The sequence below is a fragment of the Vollenhovia emeryi genome, unplaced genomic scaffold, assembly GCF_000949405.1.
Source record: "Vollenhovia emeryi isolate VEMERY1.0 unplaced genomic scaffold, V.emery_V1.0 DF939148.1, whole genome shotgun sequence".
Lineage (NCBI taxonomy): Eukaryota > Metazoa > Arthropoda > Insecta > Hymenoptera > Formicidae > Vollenhovia > Vollenhovia emeryi.
In genome coordinates this window covers 1,268,492-1,286,232 of record NW_011967218.1, presented here as the reverse complement: position 1 = coordinate 1,286,232, position 17,741 = coordinate 1,268,492, and the positions used below count along the sequence as shown (strand labels likewise).

Sequence of the window (17,741 nt, the reverse complement as noted above, 5' to 3'; positions counted from 1 at the left end):
AACGTTTGCGATTATTGTGTTACAGATGTATGGGATATACATTTTTCCGTCGGCGAGTGTAATTGCTCAAACGGTATTGATCTGTATTATCCGTGTTTCGCTCTATCTGCGCATATTATCTAGCGGTGCGCGCGAGTATTAGCGATTTATCTGTCGGCACCGCGTAATCCGCTCATCAATCTTATCTAATTATCCGCTCATCCATCTATATAGTGCATTATCCGTTGACAGATAAATTCTCTTACGATAGACTAATGCTATCCCCACACGCACGCACGCACACCGCGCTCGCGTATACCGTAAGCCTTCTTCATTTCTCGATACGTTTTCAGAAACGATTGCTTTGTCAAAAGTCGCGACCTTCGTATTTTGAAGCTTTTGCCAATATGAAACGTATGTCTGCTGGCTTCGTGTCCAGTAATGAAATTAGTCGCTTGTGGAAAATAACAAAGAGGACGAGAGATGGGAGTTCACCGAACCATGGCAGCAAATGGCCATGAAAACGTCTAGATGCTCCCACGAATCGTCAAGAAACAATATCGATAATTTTACGTTCCTTGTGTTCCATCGCCATCATAGAAAAGATCGGCACGCGCGAAAATTACATTTTTTTTTCATTGTACTATAAATTATTATTAATGTTACACTAAGCATAATGGAGCCTCAACAACAATGTAATTCTGAAGATGATGAGGGAAGACTTAATCGGACGTTATTAGAAGCTTCTATCTATAGAATAAATGACTGGCTAATTAGAACGACGCGCCGTGGAAGACGTTACTATAGAAGCACTAAAGTACTAGTAATAAATTGTTTCGAGCATTCCCTCTAATCGCCGCAGACGAAAACTTCTTCGGAAGCGCATCCGGTGAATGCCGGGTATTGACGTGTGCAGAAATAATGAAGGAAGATGAGGCGGTGGGCGTACTTCGTGATTTAATTATAAGTTACTTACCAGCAAGTCACGGTCGCCTTTAGTTTTATCCGGCGCGAATGCGATTCGTTAAAAAGAAAATTGTACGGGAGGGGAAAGAGAGAGAAAGAGCGAGATATGCTGGGATAATTATTAAATTACTTTCATTGTAAGATAATATCTGACGGGCATCCGGCGGATTCAGCGGATCGATACTCTGTGTTATTGATGCAATTAATTGTCGATTGCTGTGAACATTTATTTTTAGTTACAGCGCGGTAATGAAATATTCCATTTGCAGGCGTGCGAAGCGTAAGTTTTATCTTCGCGCATTGCCATTCTTCCTCGATTTTGTGAAAATTTATTTCACTTGTAATTGCGAACGCTTTTATTACAACAGTACCACAAATATGTTGACCAGCAAACAGGATCTCTTTTCGTATTAGAGACTTAAAAAGAATGTCGCAGTGTCCGAGAAACGGATTATAGTAATAACAGATCTACACGTTGATCTTGAAAGTGTAAACAAAATGGCACGTACGGATTGATACTTAACGATAAATTGGATACGCCGATGGAGAGGTGGATGCTCGAAAATGTAATGCCTAGTTCCGTAAAAGGGCTATCTAAAGGGAGAGCACAAATGCCCGTGATCTCTACCGAGGATACTTTCTGATGCGACCGAAGATCGCGTGACTGTACACTCCCTCACCCATTACATCAGTTCTTTATTCATCGACATGCTCTTGCATCGCTCTTCTGTTCCGCATTTTGTACGGTCTGACAAGGTAGCTAAATGTATACAGGGTGTACTAAAACCACCGGATGTCCTTTTAATCATAAATTCTTTAGAAACTTTCAAGACAAAAATTCTAATACAAAAACGTCGAGGCTATAATAGTTTTTAAATAATAAGCGATTACATTTCACAAATGACAGGCCTGAGATTTCGCGCGCTCAGGTACGGCGACACGACAAGTGATAAAGGTGTTCCTACGAATATCGCCCTTTTTAGTGACAACTTTCACAACAGACTTAACGATTCATTCTCGAATTAATTGTTCCTCCTTAACCATTTCTTTTGTTGACAACGTCTTATTAATGAAAGGGAGGGGTTCACTGTGATAAGCATCTTGATCAGACTAATATCCTTCGATTTAGTCGATCTCCGATATTCTGAGTGAACTTGGAATTTTCAGTTAGATTCAATCTAGTCTCCCGCCTCTCTTTATCCTCAAGTTTTCAAAATAACCGGATCATCGTTTTCCCAAAGATTTTCTGTCCCGTTAAACGGTGACTTTGGTTCTCGCTCGCTCGCGAAACACATAGGAACACTTTTATCACTCGTCATGTCGCCGTGCCTGAGCGGGCGAAATCTCAGACCTGTCATTTGTGAAATATAATCGCTTATTATTTAAAAACTATCATAGCCTCGACATTTTTTTATTAGAATTTTCCTCTTGAAATTTTCTAAGGAATCTGCGATTCAAAGGATATCCGGTGGTTTTAGTGCACCCTGCACAAGGGTGACAATTTTCCTTCTCTTTTATTAAAATTACAAATTAGATTAGATTTTAAATTAAACTTTCAACATTCAACGAAAGAATGTGAATCGCCAGTAGAGTTAACTCGTGTCGTCTAACAATTCTTTTTACTTTTAATGGCTCAGTTTTATTTTTCTCACTTTCTTCTTGTTAAAGACAAAAATTATTCCTGTATCTATTAATTATTGGACTTTCTCTGGGTCATAAATGTTTTACTTTCAAGTAATTTTATCATTCAATCTTTAATTCCATTTGTCATTGCGCATTCCATTCGTTATTGCATAACGGCGCATCTTTCAAGTATGACAAGACAATTAAGCGGACTTTAATTGAGCAATCTAACGATTTTAACCAACCTTCCGCGCATATAATTTGGTTCTTATTTCGCTATCGACTTCACGAATCGAAGAGACTCTGGCATTGTTCTCTTTGCTCACGCATCATGAATGAGATTATTTCAACGACGTAACGGTGTCGAATTCATGTGAAGAGAGAAAAATACTCTCGTTAATTTTTCCATTTTTCAGATCTGTGATGTTTTCCTCAATAGTATTGTATGTATGTGTGCCACAAATAGTTGCGAGTTTTCGCGGTCATGGGAACCAAAAAAAAAAAGGCAGATTATCCTGTAATCAGCGGCATTATTTAACACAACGTAAAGCTAGCTAGAAATAGAAGGTAGAGCTGTTTACGTGCACGCATCGTATATTTCTCAGTATTTCAATTTAGCTGAATACGATCATTTCGTAATCATTCCCGGGGCACGGGGCGTAGCGTGACTATTCGGGAGGTAAATTTCAAATAATTATACTTACGCGAGACTTCCGTCGCTGCTTCCCAAAGGGTAACGAAGCGTCTTCCGATTGCCGCTTATCGGAGGAATTTACGGAGCTCGGAGACCTTGCGTGTCTCGAGGGTGAGAGCACGGTTTATGCATAGAGAGGTCGGTTCAGGCTGGACGTGGTTAATGAGCTGTTAAGAGACAGGGGAAGAGCAAGGGCAGGCTCGCCGCCGCAAGTGGATCAGGACTTTTGAGAGAGCTGCCTGCCGCCGCGACCGAGTCGATCCACCATCCCGCAGTCGGATGGACTGCAAGCGCAACAACAACCGCAACGGAAGCAACGACGGCGCGATCCACCACGTTCCCGTGGATTTCCGAACGTAATCTCCCAGGTGCTCCCATCGATTATCCTCGCCTGCGAGGTATGTACGTTCTTCTAACCGCGCGTTAAAGATCCTTGCCGGCTGCCGAGTCGTGCATCTCGGAATTGCCCTTGCGAGAAAGGTTTCGTTCGATTTCGCTAAGGCTCGCGCATTTTTCCACACGGATGTTACGTGGAAACGAGCCGGGTGAGCCGCGAATTGCGCAACAACCAGATGCCAGATGAATCCGCTCCGTATCCGGGGTACCGCGTACCGATGCTTACGCTCGTTTCATGTTAATGAGAGCTGATATGCCCGACTAATTCCCGTGAGAGAAGATCGAGGGGAAGCGATAAACAATAGCGAATTTAATTGTAAATCAAATGTCTGGCCGAACTAATGGGGCAAGCCTTATCTCGCCGCCTGGATTTTGAAATTGTGAATTGCAAGTCAACTGGAAAATTAGGTTTAATATCGCGCCTCGTCTACAGCATAATTGCACGATGCAACGAGATACAGGTTTTATAACAATTTGTATCGCCTGATGCACAATTTACACAAAGGGAGTTAAATATGGGAGAGAGGAAACTCAAACTTTAATACAACAGAATGAAATTTCATTTACGTACGTGATTTATTTAGTTGTTTGTTTCGCGTAATATTTTAAGCGCGATTAAGCCTACAATACTAATTTATTTGTTTGTTACAAATTTTTAACTGAACTTTTCTAATTGATTTTAATCGACGGTTGTTCGGCGCAATCGCACGACGAGGTTCTTTCAAAAATTATATTTTGCTCGCTCGAATAATATTAACTCTCGCGTGGCGTTGGGTAAAAATAAAACGAAAAATTTTGCGCTCGGATATATTGAATCTTGCGGGGGGCTTCGTTGAAAAATTAAGCCCGCCGGTCAACTTATACGAGCGGTCGTCTAACCGCGTTAAGGATCCACTCCGAGCATCCGAGTGGAGCTCGTCGAAGTTGCCCAAGAGGAAAATCTCGCTCTACTTTGTACGGCAAGATTGACTTTTACGAGGGAACGACGTGGTATGAAGAAAGACGCCTTTCTCACGGATTATCGCAAGAGAATTCATTCCTCCTGCTCCACATGCTCATTATACGAGCGGACCGGGGCGTTATTAAAATTTAAGTGGATTCCGGAAATTAAGATGTAGTCACACTCGCTACAGCGTTTAGATCACTCGATACAGGGAAGAAAACCGAATAAATTTGAGTTATCACCTATCGTGGAATTTACTAATTGTAAGTGTAATCGTTGCTCATTCTACTTGTACGTAATGAGCTGTTATTTCTTTATATTTAAATAGAAACTCGCGTTACGTAGAAACGTACAAGATAAAAGTGAAGAAATACCGAATTGACATACGCGAAGATCCGCATCGTATTTATCGAACTAGTATTTCTTCACTTTTATCGAACATTTTAATGCCATGGAAAACGTTCTCCAGCCGAGTTTAAACTTTAAAAAGCCGGCTTACTGTCAGCATACTGATTTAAAAAAATATTCGATGGCATCTAAATCATATTGTTCGAAAGAATAGGTTGCTCCCCCGTCCATCGCATGCGTGTACGTGCTCGAGGATTTCATAAATGATGCAATTATTTAATTAATTAAGTGGAGCATCGATTGAGATTAGCCGCTGGAGAAATATTTCTGTAATTGAATTCGCTCGCTAATATGGCACGTAAGAGCCAAGGCGCGAGTCTAAATCCGTCTGAAATCAGATCGCGTGCCATGTCGAACGTTAATGCACCGACCTAGGCCGTGGTACTTTTCAAGGTTTCGAGATGCCGCAGCCATAACTGTGCAGAGAATCCGACACGCCGGCACCTGTCTGTGTAGGTGTATCTCTCAGCTGTGCGCTCCGTACTCGGCTACTCCGAAAGTTCACACAGGCCCGAACAATGGGCCGTAAGAAGCCGCGATGAACGCCGCGCGGTGTCGTGCAGGTGCGCTTTGCCAAACTGCAGCGTCACCGGGGCTATCGTGGGTTCCGATCGACCCCCATGTGTATTACGGAGCATAATCGTCGCCACAAGGCTGCTGTCCCGTTTAACCCTCATTCGACAGAAAATAACGAGAAGTCGCGGCGTGCAAGGGCGTGAACCAGGTCCTCGCTGAGATTATCGAGAAACTCGAGCAGTCGGTCGGACCTCGTTCGAGGTGGAGAACGACGCGATGTTTATCGCGTCCACCGTGGCCACGCGTAATATGGCCGTGGAAATTGAAAGAAAGAAGAGAAAAGAGGGAAAGAAAAACGGCGAGGTGTCTGTGCGCGTCGCGATGACTGCTTTGATTATCGCCGACATTGAATCACCCGTTGACATTGGAAAGAGCGCGAGGCACCGTTTAACCGAGGCAGCGGTTTTTTCGACGTTTCGCACGGTAATATCCTTTTAGTGATGCACATTTGTCGCGCTTAGTATCTGTCACTAAAGACCTAGATTAAAGGATAATGGAAAGCGGAATTGCCTGTAAATCACTAACGGCAGATGTAACGGACATGGATCGGCTCGTTCGCTTCTCAGGACTAGCTGTATTCTATTGTCATTATATATACGGAGTGTTTACTCGGTTTCGCGTAAATTCTTGTAGCTGAGCGATCCGGAAAATTGTGGGCATCTTCATAAAATCGCTCAAGCCGCTACGGTCCAATGTCGACAGCTATACACGGAGGGAATTTTCTCTTAAAATTTACCCTGAAAATCATGCGATCGTGGGACAACGTGGCATTTTCAACAACTTTGTGGGAATTTTTTGAAGGAGTAAGAACGAGATCGGCCCCACTTTTTCGCATTCGATTTTAGTCACAAAATAGGTACCAGGCGAAAGGCCTTGTCGAGATGATCGCACACTGTTAGAAGTAGATCTATCACACATGTGTGAATATTAACACGTCACACACTTGAAATGTGTGAATATTAATGCGTCACACATATTTAATGCATAAATTTTCAAACGTCATGCATTATCCTCTTAATATGCGCGTGTGAAATGCATTAGAGAATGTGTGGAAATCACACACTTCAATGTGTGGATTTTATCAAACATCTAATAATGTTTGAAATAGTCAAACATCGTAATATTCACATATGTGTAATATTTCTATACGTTTGAATATAACACACTTTGGGAAAATTTACACACTGAGTATAGTAACGCACTTACTAGTCACACACTGATCAGTCACATACTGCAACTACCCCAGACAACATCGTGCGAAATCAGTGCTCGTTGTAGATATCCTACCGTATGTTATCCCATTCGTTTTGTGCTTCGGACGATCGTGAATAAAGTGTCTTCAAGTCTAGACTGTGTCCTATTGCTAACATCTCGGAAACCTCGTTCTTCCTCTTTATTTCTGATTCATGCTCTTTCCGCTAACCTCCCGTTTCCCTAACCTAACCTCCCACTTGGATCGCATCATATAATGTAATTAGTTGTTTTAAACGGCAAGAAACGTGTAAAAAGTGCTTTCACCAAATTACATATGTGTATAATAGTAAAACACTTGGATTTGCAATGTGCAATCTTTTTTACACATTTATTGGCACCTTGAAAATTACACACCTAAATAAGTTATACACCTCCATTTGTGTGAAAAGTCACACACGCCAATAAAATCAAACATCCATTCGTGCATGAAAAAGTCACACTTACAGACGTCTTGAAACGGCGGACACACATCACATGCGATAAAGTGTGTGATATTCACACACTGCTTCTAACAGTGCAGATACGTCAGAGTGTACTTATTTAACGTTCCGGAGATATCGGGCTCCAAAGACCACCGCGTGATCAAGAATCGGTTTATCCGACGAAAATTTTTCTCAGTGTTACTATACTTACAATTACTATACATTTTACTGGTAAAATGTGTGGTAAAAGAACTCTGAGAAAGTTCTTCCAAGTGCCATATTGTCCCACGACGACATTATTTTCAGGGTAAATTTTCGAAGAAACTTCTCTCCTATGCATCGTCTATCTCGACTGTTCGGTACTCGCTGTAGAATATCGCATGTGTGATTTATTATGCGCGTTCAGACGTACGTTTCGCTAACTTCTCGATCGCGGCCCGAGAGAGCAACGTTCCAGAATCAAAGTTCAACTCCTCCGGTCGTTCCCGAAAACGTCCCGCAATTACGGAACAATGGCGTTTATTATCTATCCCCAGGTTTATTATCTTCTCTTTGATTTACGGCGGTGCACGCATGTTATCCGATTCATTTCACGCAACGGATTAGCGTTCTGCGAATGAGCTACCAGCCTCACAAGGAAGTGGCGGGTACCGCGGGGCTCTTGCACCGTAGACAGATCGTCAAGAATAAGGATGCGGCGGTCGTGGAAAGAAGATTCAAGATTGCAATTTTCTTGAACGCGGCGAGTTTCGAGTGTGCACATCCGCGACGCATCGCTTAACTTCCACGCATTCAGGATGTTTCCCAAAGCTGTTAGTGACTTTCGGAATGGAATGTTAACGAACGTTGAAGCGCAATTATCTTACCGACAATAGGGGAAAAAAAAGTTTTGCCCGCGACCCAGATGTTTGCCGACTTTTATGAGATAATACTGATATTGCTTATATTGGGCCTAATTATCTTAAATCATCCTAATATCGCGCATAATCATAGCAGTATATGAGAACGGCGATCTCTTTATCAGCGATTACGGATTACGTCAGAGCGGGATGCCACAATCGCGCATCTCTTTAGAAGTTCTCACGGATAATTTCTTTTTATATGGCCGCCTTTACCGTTCTTCGGTTTGTTACGACCCTTTGAACGTTTGATTGGAGGAATATCTGAAAATCTGCGTATACCTGGGAATAACGGTTTGAAAAATTGTTCCGCGAACAGGACTTGGGTGCGTTGTACAATCGAACATAAAGGAAAATCCGTAACAAAAATTTATCCTGTTAGAAAGTAAGGTTTCAGATAATGCCAAATCGTAAACCTCCTTCGTACGAAACGTATATATACTTTTTAAATATGTGCGTATATGTAGCTTCCAATTACAAAAATATATATCATATTTTTACGTAGGAGGGGTGTGTTCAAAATACAATAAAAAGAATTGTTAGGCGACTTTGGGCTGGCAGATGGTTTCTTCATTTAAATCCGACGTTGCGGCAATAATATTGCGTCATTGATTTTTAGTTTAATATCAATGACGTAACATTATTGTTGAATTCCTTGAGAAGAACCGCAACCCGTATGGTCGAAGCGTCGGATTTAAATGAAGAAACCGTCCGCCAGCCTAAAGTCGTCTAACAATTCTTTTTATCGTTAATCAACTACTGGCGATTCACGTTCTTTCGTTGTTAAAAATACAATGCTTATGAGACGGATCGCATATGTATCATTGGGATTTATCTTCGATTGATTAACGCTTCTTCCGACATGCGATTTTGCGTGAACGCACCGAGTTGCGTGTTCCTTCAGTTCGTTATCTTTTAATTATCTCTCATTGTAGCGTATTCTCTGTCTCGTTCTCTGAATGCATTACGCTAGACTCGGAACGTGATCTCGATCGCGCGCCGCTTAATATAATTTTAGTCAGGGAGGTAACGCAAGAGCGTTTACGTCTTCCACTTTCCCCGCGCCGCCTCTTATTCGGCCGGCTCTGACCTCTGCCCTCGCCAAATCATCCGTAGTGCAATAATTTATCGCTACCAGCTCGTGTTCCCCAGCGCTCCGGTAGGTACTTGAAGTTCCTCGATCTAGATCGCACGGCGAGGGAGTGAAGCGCCGTTTCTCCGTGGCAGCCCTGGGAATCGAACCCGGAACCTTGACGGCTTCTTCTTCTTCTCCTTTCGTACTTGCCGCGCAGCATCTTCCTCGGATCGCGCAAAACACCGCCACGCAAGTTTCTCCCCGCCGTCAATTTCGTCAATATCGCTGGATATCGTTTCCCGTTATGCGAACGCGCAAACACGCGGGAGCCTCTCGCGAAACGGCGGCGCCTCCGCAATATTCAATATTCCTCGCGCGTCTACGTTGCACGGTCTTATTGTTTTTCGACTGCTCATCATCGCTTCGTGTAATGTGTACCTTCGTAAACGCCATTTTGCGAATAGCACATCATATAACTTTGCATATAGAGAAAATATATGACGGGTTCGTGCGCGCTGGTCGAGTAATAATACAAGGTCAAAGTTCCTCGAGGGGGCTTCCACTTCTGGGTTTGATAAGTAAATTTCGTTGCTGTGCGCTACGCTCCGCCACGCCGCGGGAAATCGAGATTACAAGACAATCGCGATCGTTCATTACGCCTCCTCCTCGCCTCTCGTTTGTGGTAGTCAACGAGGTGGCTTCCTCGCTTCGCGAAACCACCCCGTGCAAGAAGCTCGTCGTCTCCGCGCACCGCCGTCGATCTCGCAAGTCTCATCGGGCATACTTCCCGTTACGCGAGCACCGCGCATTTGTTTCTGGCATTACACACAGGTAGAAACGCAGAGATTGTGCAAAATTCCCGCATGAAAACTACCGATTGCATTGCTCAGCGATTTTACTTGGGGGAGGGGGGGGGATTTATGCATATACTTTTTACATTGTTACACTCTTCCAGAATTCGTCTCTACCTTTGCCTGTTTAACGATGCGGCGTTTCTAGATTTATCACTGGTCAAGCTTAAGTCCTAGCGAAATGATCTAATCAAGCGATATTTTTGTAACGATAACAGAAAAGGGGCCAATCGCGGATTTACGAATCGGTTTCACTAAGGGATCCGCTCGGACGTCGAAGCGGCAGGATCCGCCTCGGGAAAAGCATCCTTTCTTGCGCGCCGTGGCCGCGGAAACGACCTATTGCGGAATGCCTGGCGGTACTGCCACTTTGGCAATTTCCCTGCGGACGATGCGCGGGATGCCGTTAGCCGAGTGCGAAGCGGAATCTTCGCGGAAACGCTTCGCGAAGCGACAGTAGTTCCTGCTGAACAATAGCCCTTTTTACTGCGGCTGGAAAGAAGAAGCGCTCGAGAATTCCTATTCTATTTCCGTCTCTTTCCTTTTCCCCCGCTTTTCCCCCCCTTCCCACCCCTCGTCCCGCCCGTCGTCCCACCTTCCGCTCTCTTTCTCCCTCGCATTCCCCGTTTCCCTCTTAAGTTTCTACTTTATTGTCCACTGATACGGACCGGCTGGTACGTAGCGAAAGAATGATAAACTTGTTCGATGCGCGCGGCTTCTGCGAGGATCCGCGCAACGTGTCCGCACTTATCGTCCGTAATAAATTAACGACGCCGGTAACTGTAATCGGCCGGAAAAGGCCGCCAATGAATGATTTGAACCGTCGAGTTTTCTTACGGTGTCGCTCTTCCTATGGGAAAGGGACAATTACGCTCTCGCAAGCCCGGGCAAACCGAGTCTTGATTACTCGGATAATTTGCGCTGATTAAGCAAAGTAAGTAAAATGAGATGAAACTGCTCGCGATAAACTGGAAGGAAGAGAGAATAGTAATGAGTTATAATCTTGATAATCAACAGGAGAGAAAAGAGGGAGGGCGAGAGAAAGAGAGAGAGGAGTTATGAAAAAGTGTGTCGGTTTCAGTTTGTAAATTTTTTCTTATAATTGGAAAAGAAAAATTGTTGGGCAATCGCTCGCACTTTACCCGCGCGGCCGCGGTGAAGTTTTCAGCGGACAATTGAACGATCGCGAGCGTTTAATTGTCAATCAATTGGCCGGTGCGACAGAAACGTTGGAAGCGAACGGTAAAATTTGTCTATTCGCAGTTTCATCGACAGCTGTAAAACGTATCCTGCCTGAACATACCTGTCCTGATATGCGAGGCAATAAGAATATCGGAGAGAATGTGCGCCGAGCGGCGCTTGCCGGGTTTTAAGAAATACGTTACTGTTATGCAATAAAGAACGACTTATCGTTCCTGCGTATTGATGCGTGCAACATATGTTGCTGCGCCGTGAATCGCGGCATTTTCATATCAATATCGAGCGCCACGTCTCCCGACAATTATCATACCAGAGTGAGACGTCGGCGCATACATTATCGGGATATTGCCGATGATACAGCTACCTCCTTAACTGTACCGCCCATTACGATTAAATTTAAACCATCGGAGACGGGCGAAATAATACCAGACCGTAATGTAGCGTTTCGTTTGGAGCTCAACACCGCGGGACGCGGTTGCTGCCCGGCGCGGTGTATCGTTCGGTTTTCATAACGCTCCTCCGACACGTGTTGCCGCTTATCCTCCCGTGTGCCGCTTCGCGGAGAAAGTGATTATACGCGCTCGCATTAATTTCACAAAACGATGACTCGATAGCGAGCGGCCGGCCGATTACCTCAAATTCTGGGTCAGTGTTAACCGCGATTTTCTTATCCCCGCGTTTTCCGGGTGTCCGCGTTGTGAATCGTTTTATTTGACAAAAAAAAAAGGCACGAACGAGGAAACAGTTTTCGCACGGAGAATCAAAACACTCCGTTACGGACGCGCGTGCGATCGTACGATAGCAAAACCGGAGATGCGCCAAGTATTTGAATATATTAGAGCTGATTATTGCGCCCGTCGGTCTTGCTGGTAAGTTTTGCTGAAATACGAACGGGCTGTGCGTCGTTCGATTGAGGCAATCTCGCGGAAACCGCGAGACCGCGGCCACAATGAGTATCACTGGAGTATCTATCCCCGCGAAATGACAAAACTAACAAGTACAAGTTAATTCATTAGGCGTCTCCGCTTGATATAATGATCGTTAGAACTAATTAGAGTGCGTATGGAGGTCGCGGAAACCTAATTACTCTACTAATTAAAATAGTAAACATCGTTTTATCTTAATTAATATAATCCAGGGGAAATTATAACGCGTTCGCGTATCTCGTCCGAACTTAAGGAGCAGTTTCGAAGTGCACGCAACGCGCTCTTATATTATATTGTGCTGCCCATACTATACTATTGCCATCAACAACTTCCCTTTAATGCACACTTATGGAACGTAATGACATAATGGCTGCAGATTATTCAATTTCCACAACTACCGTGAAGCATCACAAAGACTTTCGCCCAAAGCCCCGTACCTCTGAGCCATCCTTGGGCGCGGCAGGGGAGGAACAGGGGGCGGATGTCATGCCGTAGGAGAGTATTAGAAGAGGTAACACGAAGGCGACGCAGAAGACAAAGACGAAGGAGATGAAGGAGAAGAAGAAGAATAGTCGCATTCTGGAATGTCGCGCTCCGATTGGTCACCGGTGGTGGGCAGCGGGCCCTCGGATTGGCCCTAGGCGCGTTTCCCCACCTTGGTGGAAATTCACTTTTTACCGTCGTCATTACAAAACTGACTGGCATCTCCTAGACCATGTCATTACGGTGCAGTGCTCCATACAGCGAGCATCCTCTCACGAAGCTATACCCACCACCACCTCCGCCGCCGCCGCCGCCGCCGCCACCACCATATCACCATCACCACCGTCGCTTACCTCTCCACTACCACGAGTACATCACCGCCACCTCCACCGTAGTCATCACCGTCACCGCGGTCACCTTCTACTCTACGTCTCTACGCGCCCCACGTCCTTCTCCTCCTGATCTTCCCACCTTCCGCGACCGTGGAAGAAGAGCGCACTGCGGCCCACCGGCGCGGCGGTTATCTCAGCAGAGTGTTACGGCCGGGCAACAGTGCGCAGACGTTGCTCTATTTCGGCTCTAGGCGCACTCTCGCAGCCGGCACCGCCGTGAGATACACTCGCGCGAATCTCCGCGACCGTTCGTTCGATCTATTGGCAGAGGGCAAGAGAGAGAGAGAGAAAGAGGAGAGAAAGGAGAAAGAGAGAACTGGCACTCGGTGGAGAACTCATCTGTGCGCGTTTACCACACTGTTCTCCACTGTCGTCCGCGTCGCCCTCGGGGAGTCGTCGCGCGCGGGATGTCCGATTGACTTCCGCAGTGGAAACGGATATCGCGCGTCGGACGCGCGCAAGTGGAGGAGGACCTGCCTTGCGTACGAGTGGTGAACGGAAATCGCGCGTATACACCCGTGTAATACCCTCCACGCGCGCCTTTCGCTTTCTACGAGTGATTCTGTGATTCGTGATAGAGACCTCGGGGTGATCCTCGCTCAGAAAGCTGCTCTCGACCGGACGTTGGCGAGGGGTTGAAGACGATCGTCGGGTAGAATGGCCGGCACGAGGATGGATCGGAAGATGACTCTGTAAGTGACGATTTCTTGATTCATTTCACGCGAATTGTAGACAATCTGAATATTGCGGCTCAACACCGCGGCACCGATACGCGTCGAGAGTGTGCCGGCAGAAAAGTATATTTCGCAAAACGTTCTTCGTTCAGCTCGTTTCGATTGTTCGCCGCTAAGTTCGTCCGGCGCGCGCGTGAATTGTTTATCGTAATCCTCGGGCTTCTTTGTCGTGGCGCACAAATTATTGCGGGCGAATTTGCCACGCGAATTTCACGATGAATTCTTTCCCATTGTATTCCCTCCCCTCGCAACATTCCACACCCGGCCTGATATTATAATAATCCAGCCTGCAAGATTTTTTCCGGAAAATACCCAACGTAATTACAGTCGTCGCAGCCTGTCATTAATTATACCCCCGGGTCGGTGAATTAAAATAATGCGTTTATGAATCCATGTAATTTACCGCGATACCAAATCGTGGCTCGATCTCCAGGGTAGATTATTTTCCGCCATCGTATCAAGCACTGATTACCGACTAATTTACGTGGAGATCAGAAATATTACCCACCGCGCGCGCGCGCGTTTTTCACGGGCTCGGTCGCGATTCGCTACGCCGATACGAAAAAGCGTATCCTCGTGCGCGAGCGGGGCTCCCTCAAAAATGCCTAATCGATTAGTACGAAGCGGAACGGCAACATGTAGGTATCTGGTTAATCTATTATCCGACTACTCGGTGGTACCCGATCTTCCGAGAAGTTATGCGCCGACCTAAATAATAATTGCCCCATTATACCGTCTTCTTTCGGTAGGAGCGCGGCACAGATACCGTCTTCTCCCGTTACAAACTCAAATCACTGCTGCATTTTTGCCGCGGCGCAAGTAGTAGAAACTGCTATCATCCTGGCGCGCATAATCTGCCCTTTTTTCCGCACGATCTCTCGCTTCGTACGGGACGTACGTTCTTTTTGCGGGATGTAAACAGAAATGCGCACAGAAAACAATTGAATAATCTGATTGTGGAGAAACGTGGCGCGATAGGAAACTGTTAACATATTTTTAACTACGATATAAACTGCGAAATTGAACTTTTTAAGCATACGTATATGGAATTTAATATAATATGCTGTGCACATAAATAATTTACAATGGTAATACTGTAAGAAAATGTGACGTGCATCCTTTTAACTTATTTAATCGTATTCGAATCTTGCACGGGTATAAGATAATAGCATGGCTATCGAGAATACAACAACCTTAATGCAGGATCTGTTTTAGAGCAGCATTACTTATTGCTGTATATTCCACAGTAGCTTACTTCATAATTACTGCTCGCCGTGTATTATCGCTTATGTCGGCAATCTCGAGAGTTATTAATTATTGGTTATCTTGCCTCACCCGTCATTTTGTCCCAGTTTCCTCTCGGGTTCTTGTTCATCTCTGCTACGGTTCTTTATTGATATCAGCAAGTAATGATATCGATATCTCTCATATCGATATCTAATAAACTTCGCTGATTTATTCGCAATTTAAATTCTAATCTTCTGATTATAACACGCAGCTTTTCACGCGTGATTTTATGCGCGTGCTCGGTGTCGGACACGTTTAAAAATACCCGGAGAAAGGGAGCAAAATGTCCAAGGATATTGCATAAAATCTTGAGAGAGGTCGAAACATACTTTATATCCTCGTTTGAAACCGGGGCCGAATAATCCGTCGCGTTACTCCGCCCGTAGTATCCGAGGATCCGACGTAGTGAATCTAAGCTGAAACGTAAACGCTCATCATTCGGGATTAGTGAAGAAGGATAGGGTTTCGAAGACGAGGCCGTTCTCGATCTCGCGATCGATCGTCGCCGGTGGATCGTTCGCCGCGTACCATCGGAGCGCCGACCAATCAAACGGGACATTAACCACAGTGCTCGGGAGGATCGTGCACTAGTTTGCATGCACCGAGAAAGGAAGCGATCACGAGCGATCTAGCTGCTCCGACAGTTGCTGATGTGCGTGCGTTTGCCCGTGCACACGCGTGATGCCGTACAATGGCTGGATGCAACGGAATTGCATTTAGAACCGTAGTGCCTTCAATTAACTGGAGGCACACCGTCCGCAGGGCTCCGTTTCACCGGAATTTACCTTTCGAGTCCTTGCGGCACAGACGGCCCACTTATTACGTACTATTTGTCTTTGGCTTCGCCGAGCCCCTCCCCGGACTATTTAATTTGCGCGAGGGGGCTCGTTAATATCAGCGAATAACGATATCAAGCCGAGTAAATGCACGCGAAGTTACTGGTATCACACCTGTGGTAGTCGCTCTACGATTCGATGATACTTATTACGTCTGCCATTACATGTAATTCCAGTATTCATAGATCGTGAAAAGAAAGATCGCGCGCAGAATAAGATGTAATGTCGGAGCTTCGACACATGCGCGAGATCGTGTCAGCGATATGCTAACTATACGTCACGACGTATGACTTATGTGTGTATATAACGTGATATATATATACGCAAGCAAAAATATGACGCACCAAGGAACACCAGATCGTAGTGTGCGGTTAATTTACAGCTAGCTCCGGAGCTTGTATTCCTCCCGGTTTCACAGCTCTCGGTTGTTGTCAATACATCGTGGATTATAATCGCGGAAATGCTCCAGTTTCCTCGATCACGAACTGGGATCAATGTAATCCTCTTCACGGTCGGCTTCGGGTCTCCCGAAAGTGTACTCGAACGACAGTCGGGGTCTTAGTAATTTTTAAGGACGACAACAAGAGACGTTATTACGTCCATTGATAAACGCTATGGCGAAAGAGTCGGTCAAACGAGCAGTTTTACCCTTTGCTCATGAAACTCGAGTTCGTTGTGATAAAATGTCATTGTTACAGCAGTTAAAAACAAATTTCTCGACAATTGCTGTAATTTATAGAACGCAGAGAGGCGAGAAGAATCGTTTGTTGCACGTCGCGTGGTCTTCCATCGTTCGCCAGGGTTCGTCGTATCGAGGAAAGTATCGATCATCCCATTTAATTGAACGATTAAATCCCGTTGATATATCTTAATCTCGGTTTTACGAGCGCTCATCCGCGATATTTGCCGATTTTTCGACTCCGGCCGCCGGCGGGGATGACGGAGGCGCCCAACGCGGAAGCTTTTTCACGGGTGACTCGACAGGAATGTCGTCCTCGCGCTTTACGATCTTACATCACAATAAATGTCGCGGCGCGTATTCAAGTTCTGTTTGCGCGCGATCCAATTTCATATGCAGCGGTAACCGACGCCCACCGGTATCCGCTCGCGCCGATTTAAATCCTAATGAAGCGATTACGGAAGAGGAGGCCGCGATTTTCCCGGCGATTCCTAATTTTATGGGCGACGTCGTTGCCGCAAGAAAAGCTCGCGTGTCCGGCCCGATAGGCACCTTCGCCTTGAAAACACCGAATTAACGTGATTTTTCTCGCCGCTGCCACGCCTGCCTCATTATCCGTCCGGGGCGTAATGAACGGTAACTCTAATACTAATCACTAACCGCGGGTTAACGTATCATTGTAGGTTTTAACTGCGGGTTAATGGATTCCGTGCGCGATCTTATCAACGTGCAGACGGGAGAAATCGTAATAACGCGCATGTGAACAATTTACCGTGTTTCCGCTCGTACGTCAGTCGGTATCGCAAAGTGGACCGTATTGTTATCGAGAGGAACTATAATCGCAGGAAGAACACCTGGCATTATCGTAGCGTTCGGCACTCGATTCTGAAATTTTAATACGTAAGGAGACGAGAGACCTTACTGGCGATTCTTTATTACAATGAAACGCAACGTTTCGGCAAGTAAAACTCGGGTGACAAACTTACAGGAATGTCTACAAATGTACGATTCGTCAGACTAGAGATGTGAAAATCGAAGCCAACGGCACACGATACTATTTTTCCTACTGGATCGCTTACGAGAGCCAATCAGGATTTAAGCCAACGGCACACGATACG

General features: G+C 45.4%; 1 protein-coding gene across 2 annotated transcripts in view; it reads left to right on the top strand.

Moving 5' to 3' along the window:
• Window positions 1-3,624: 3,624 nt before the first annotated feature.
• Window positions 3,625-17,741, top strand: part of LOC105565930 — a 92,410-nt gene continuing 78,293 nt past the window's right edge. Inside the window, exon 1 of one of the 2 annotated variants that reach the window (XM_012019524.1) lies at window positions 3,625-3,660. Coding sequence is in view for 1 of the 2 variants with exons in the window: in XM_012019523.1 (XP_011874913.1) it covers window positions 13,745-13,779 (35 nt within the window). In the remaining variant the exon portion in view is untranslated. Of the gene's footprint in view, window positions 3,661-13,257; window positions 13,780-17,741 lie in introns of those variants that run through there. The other variant, XM_012019523.1, reaches the window with a different exon arrangement.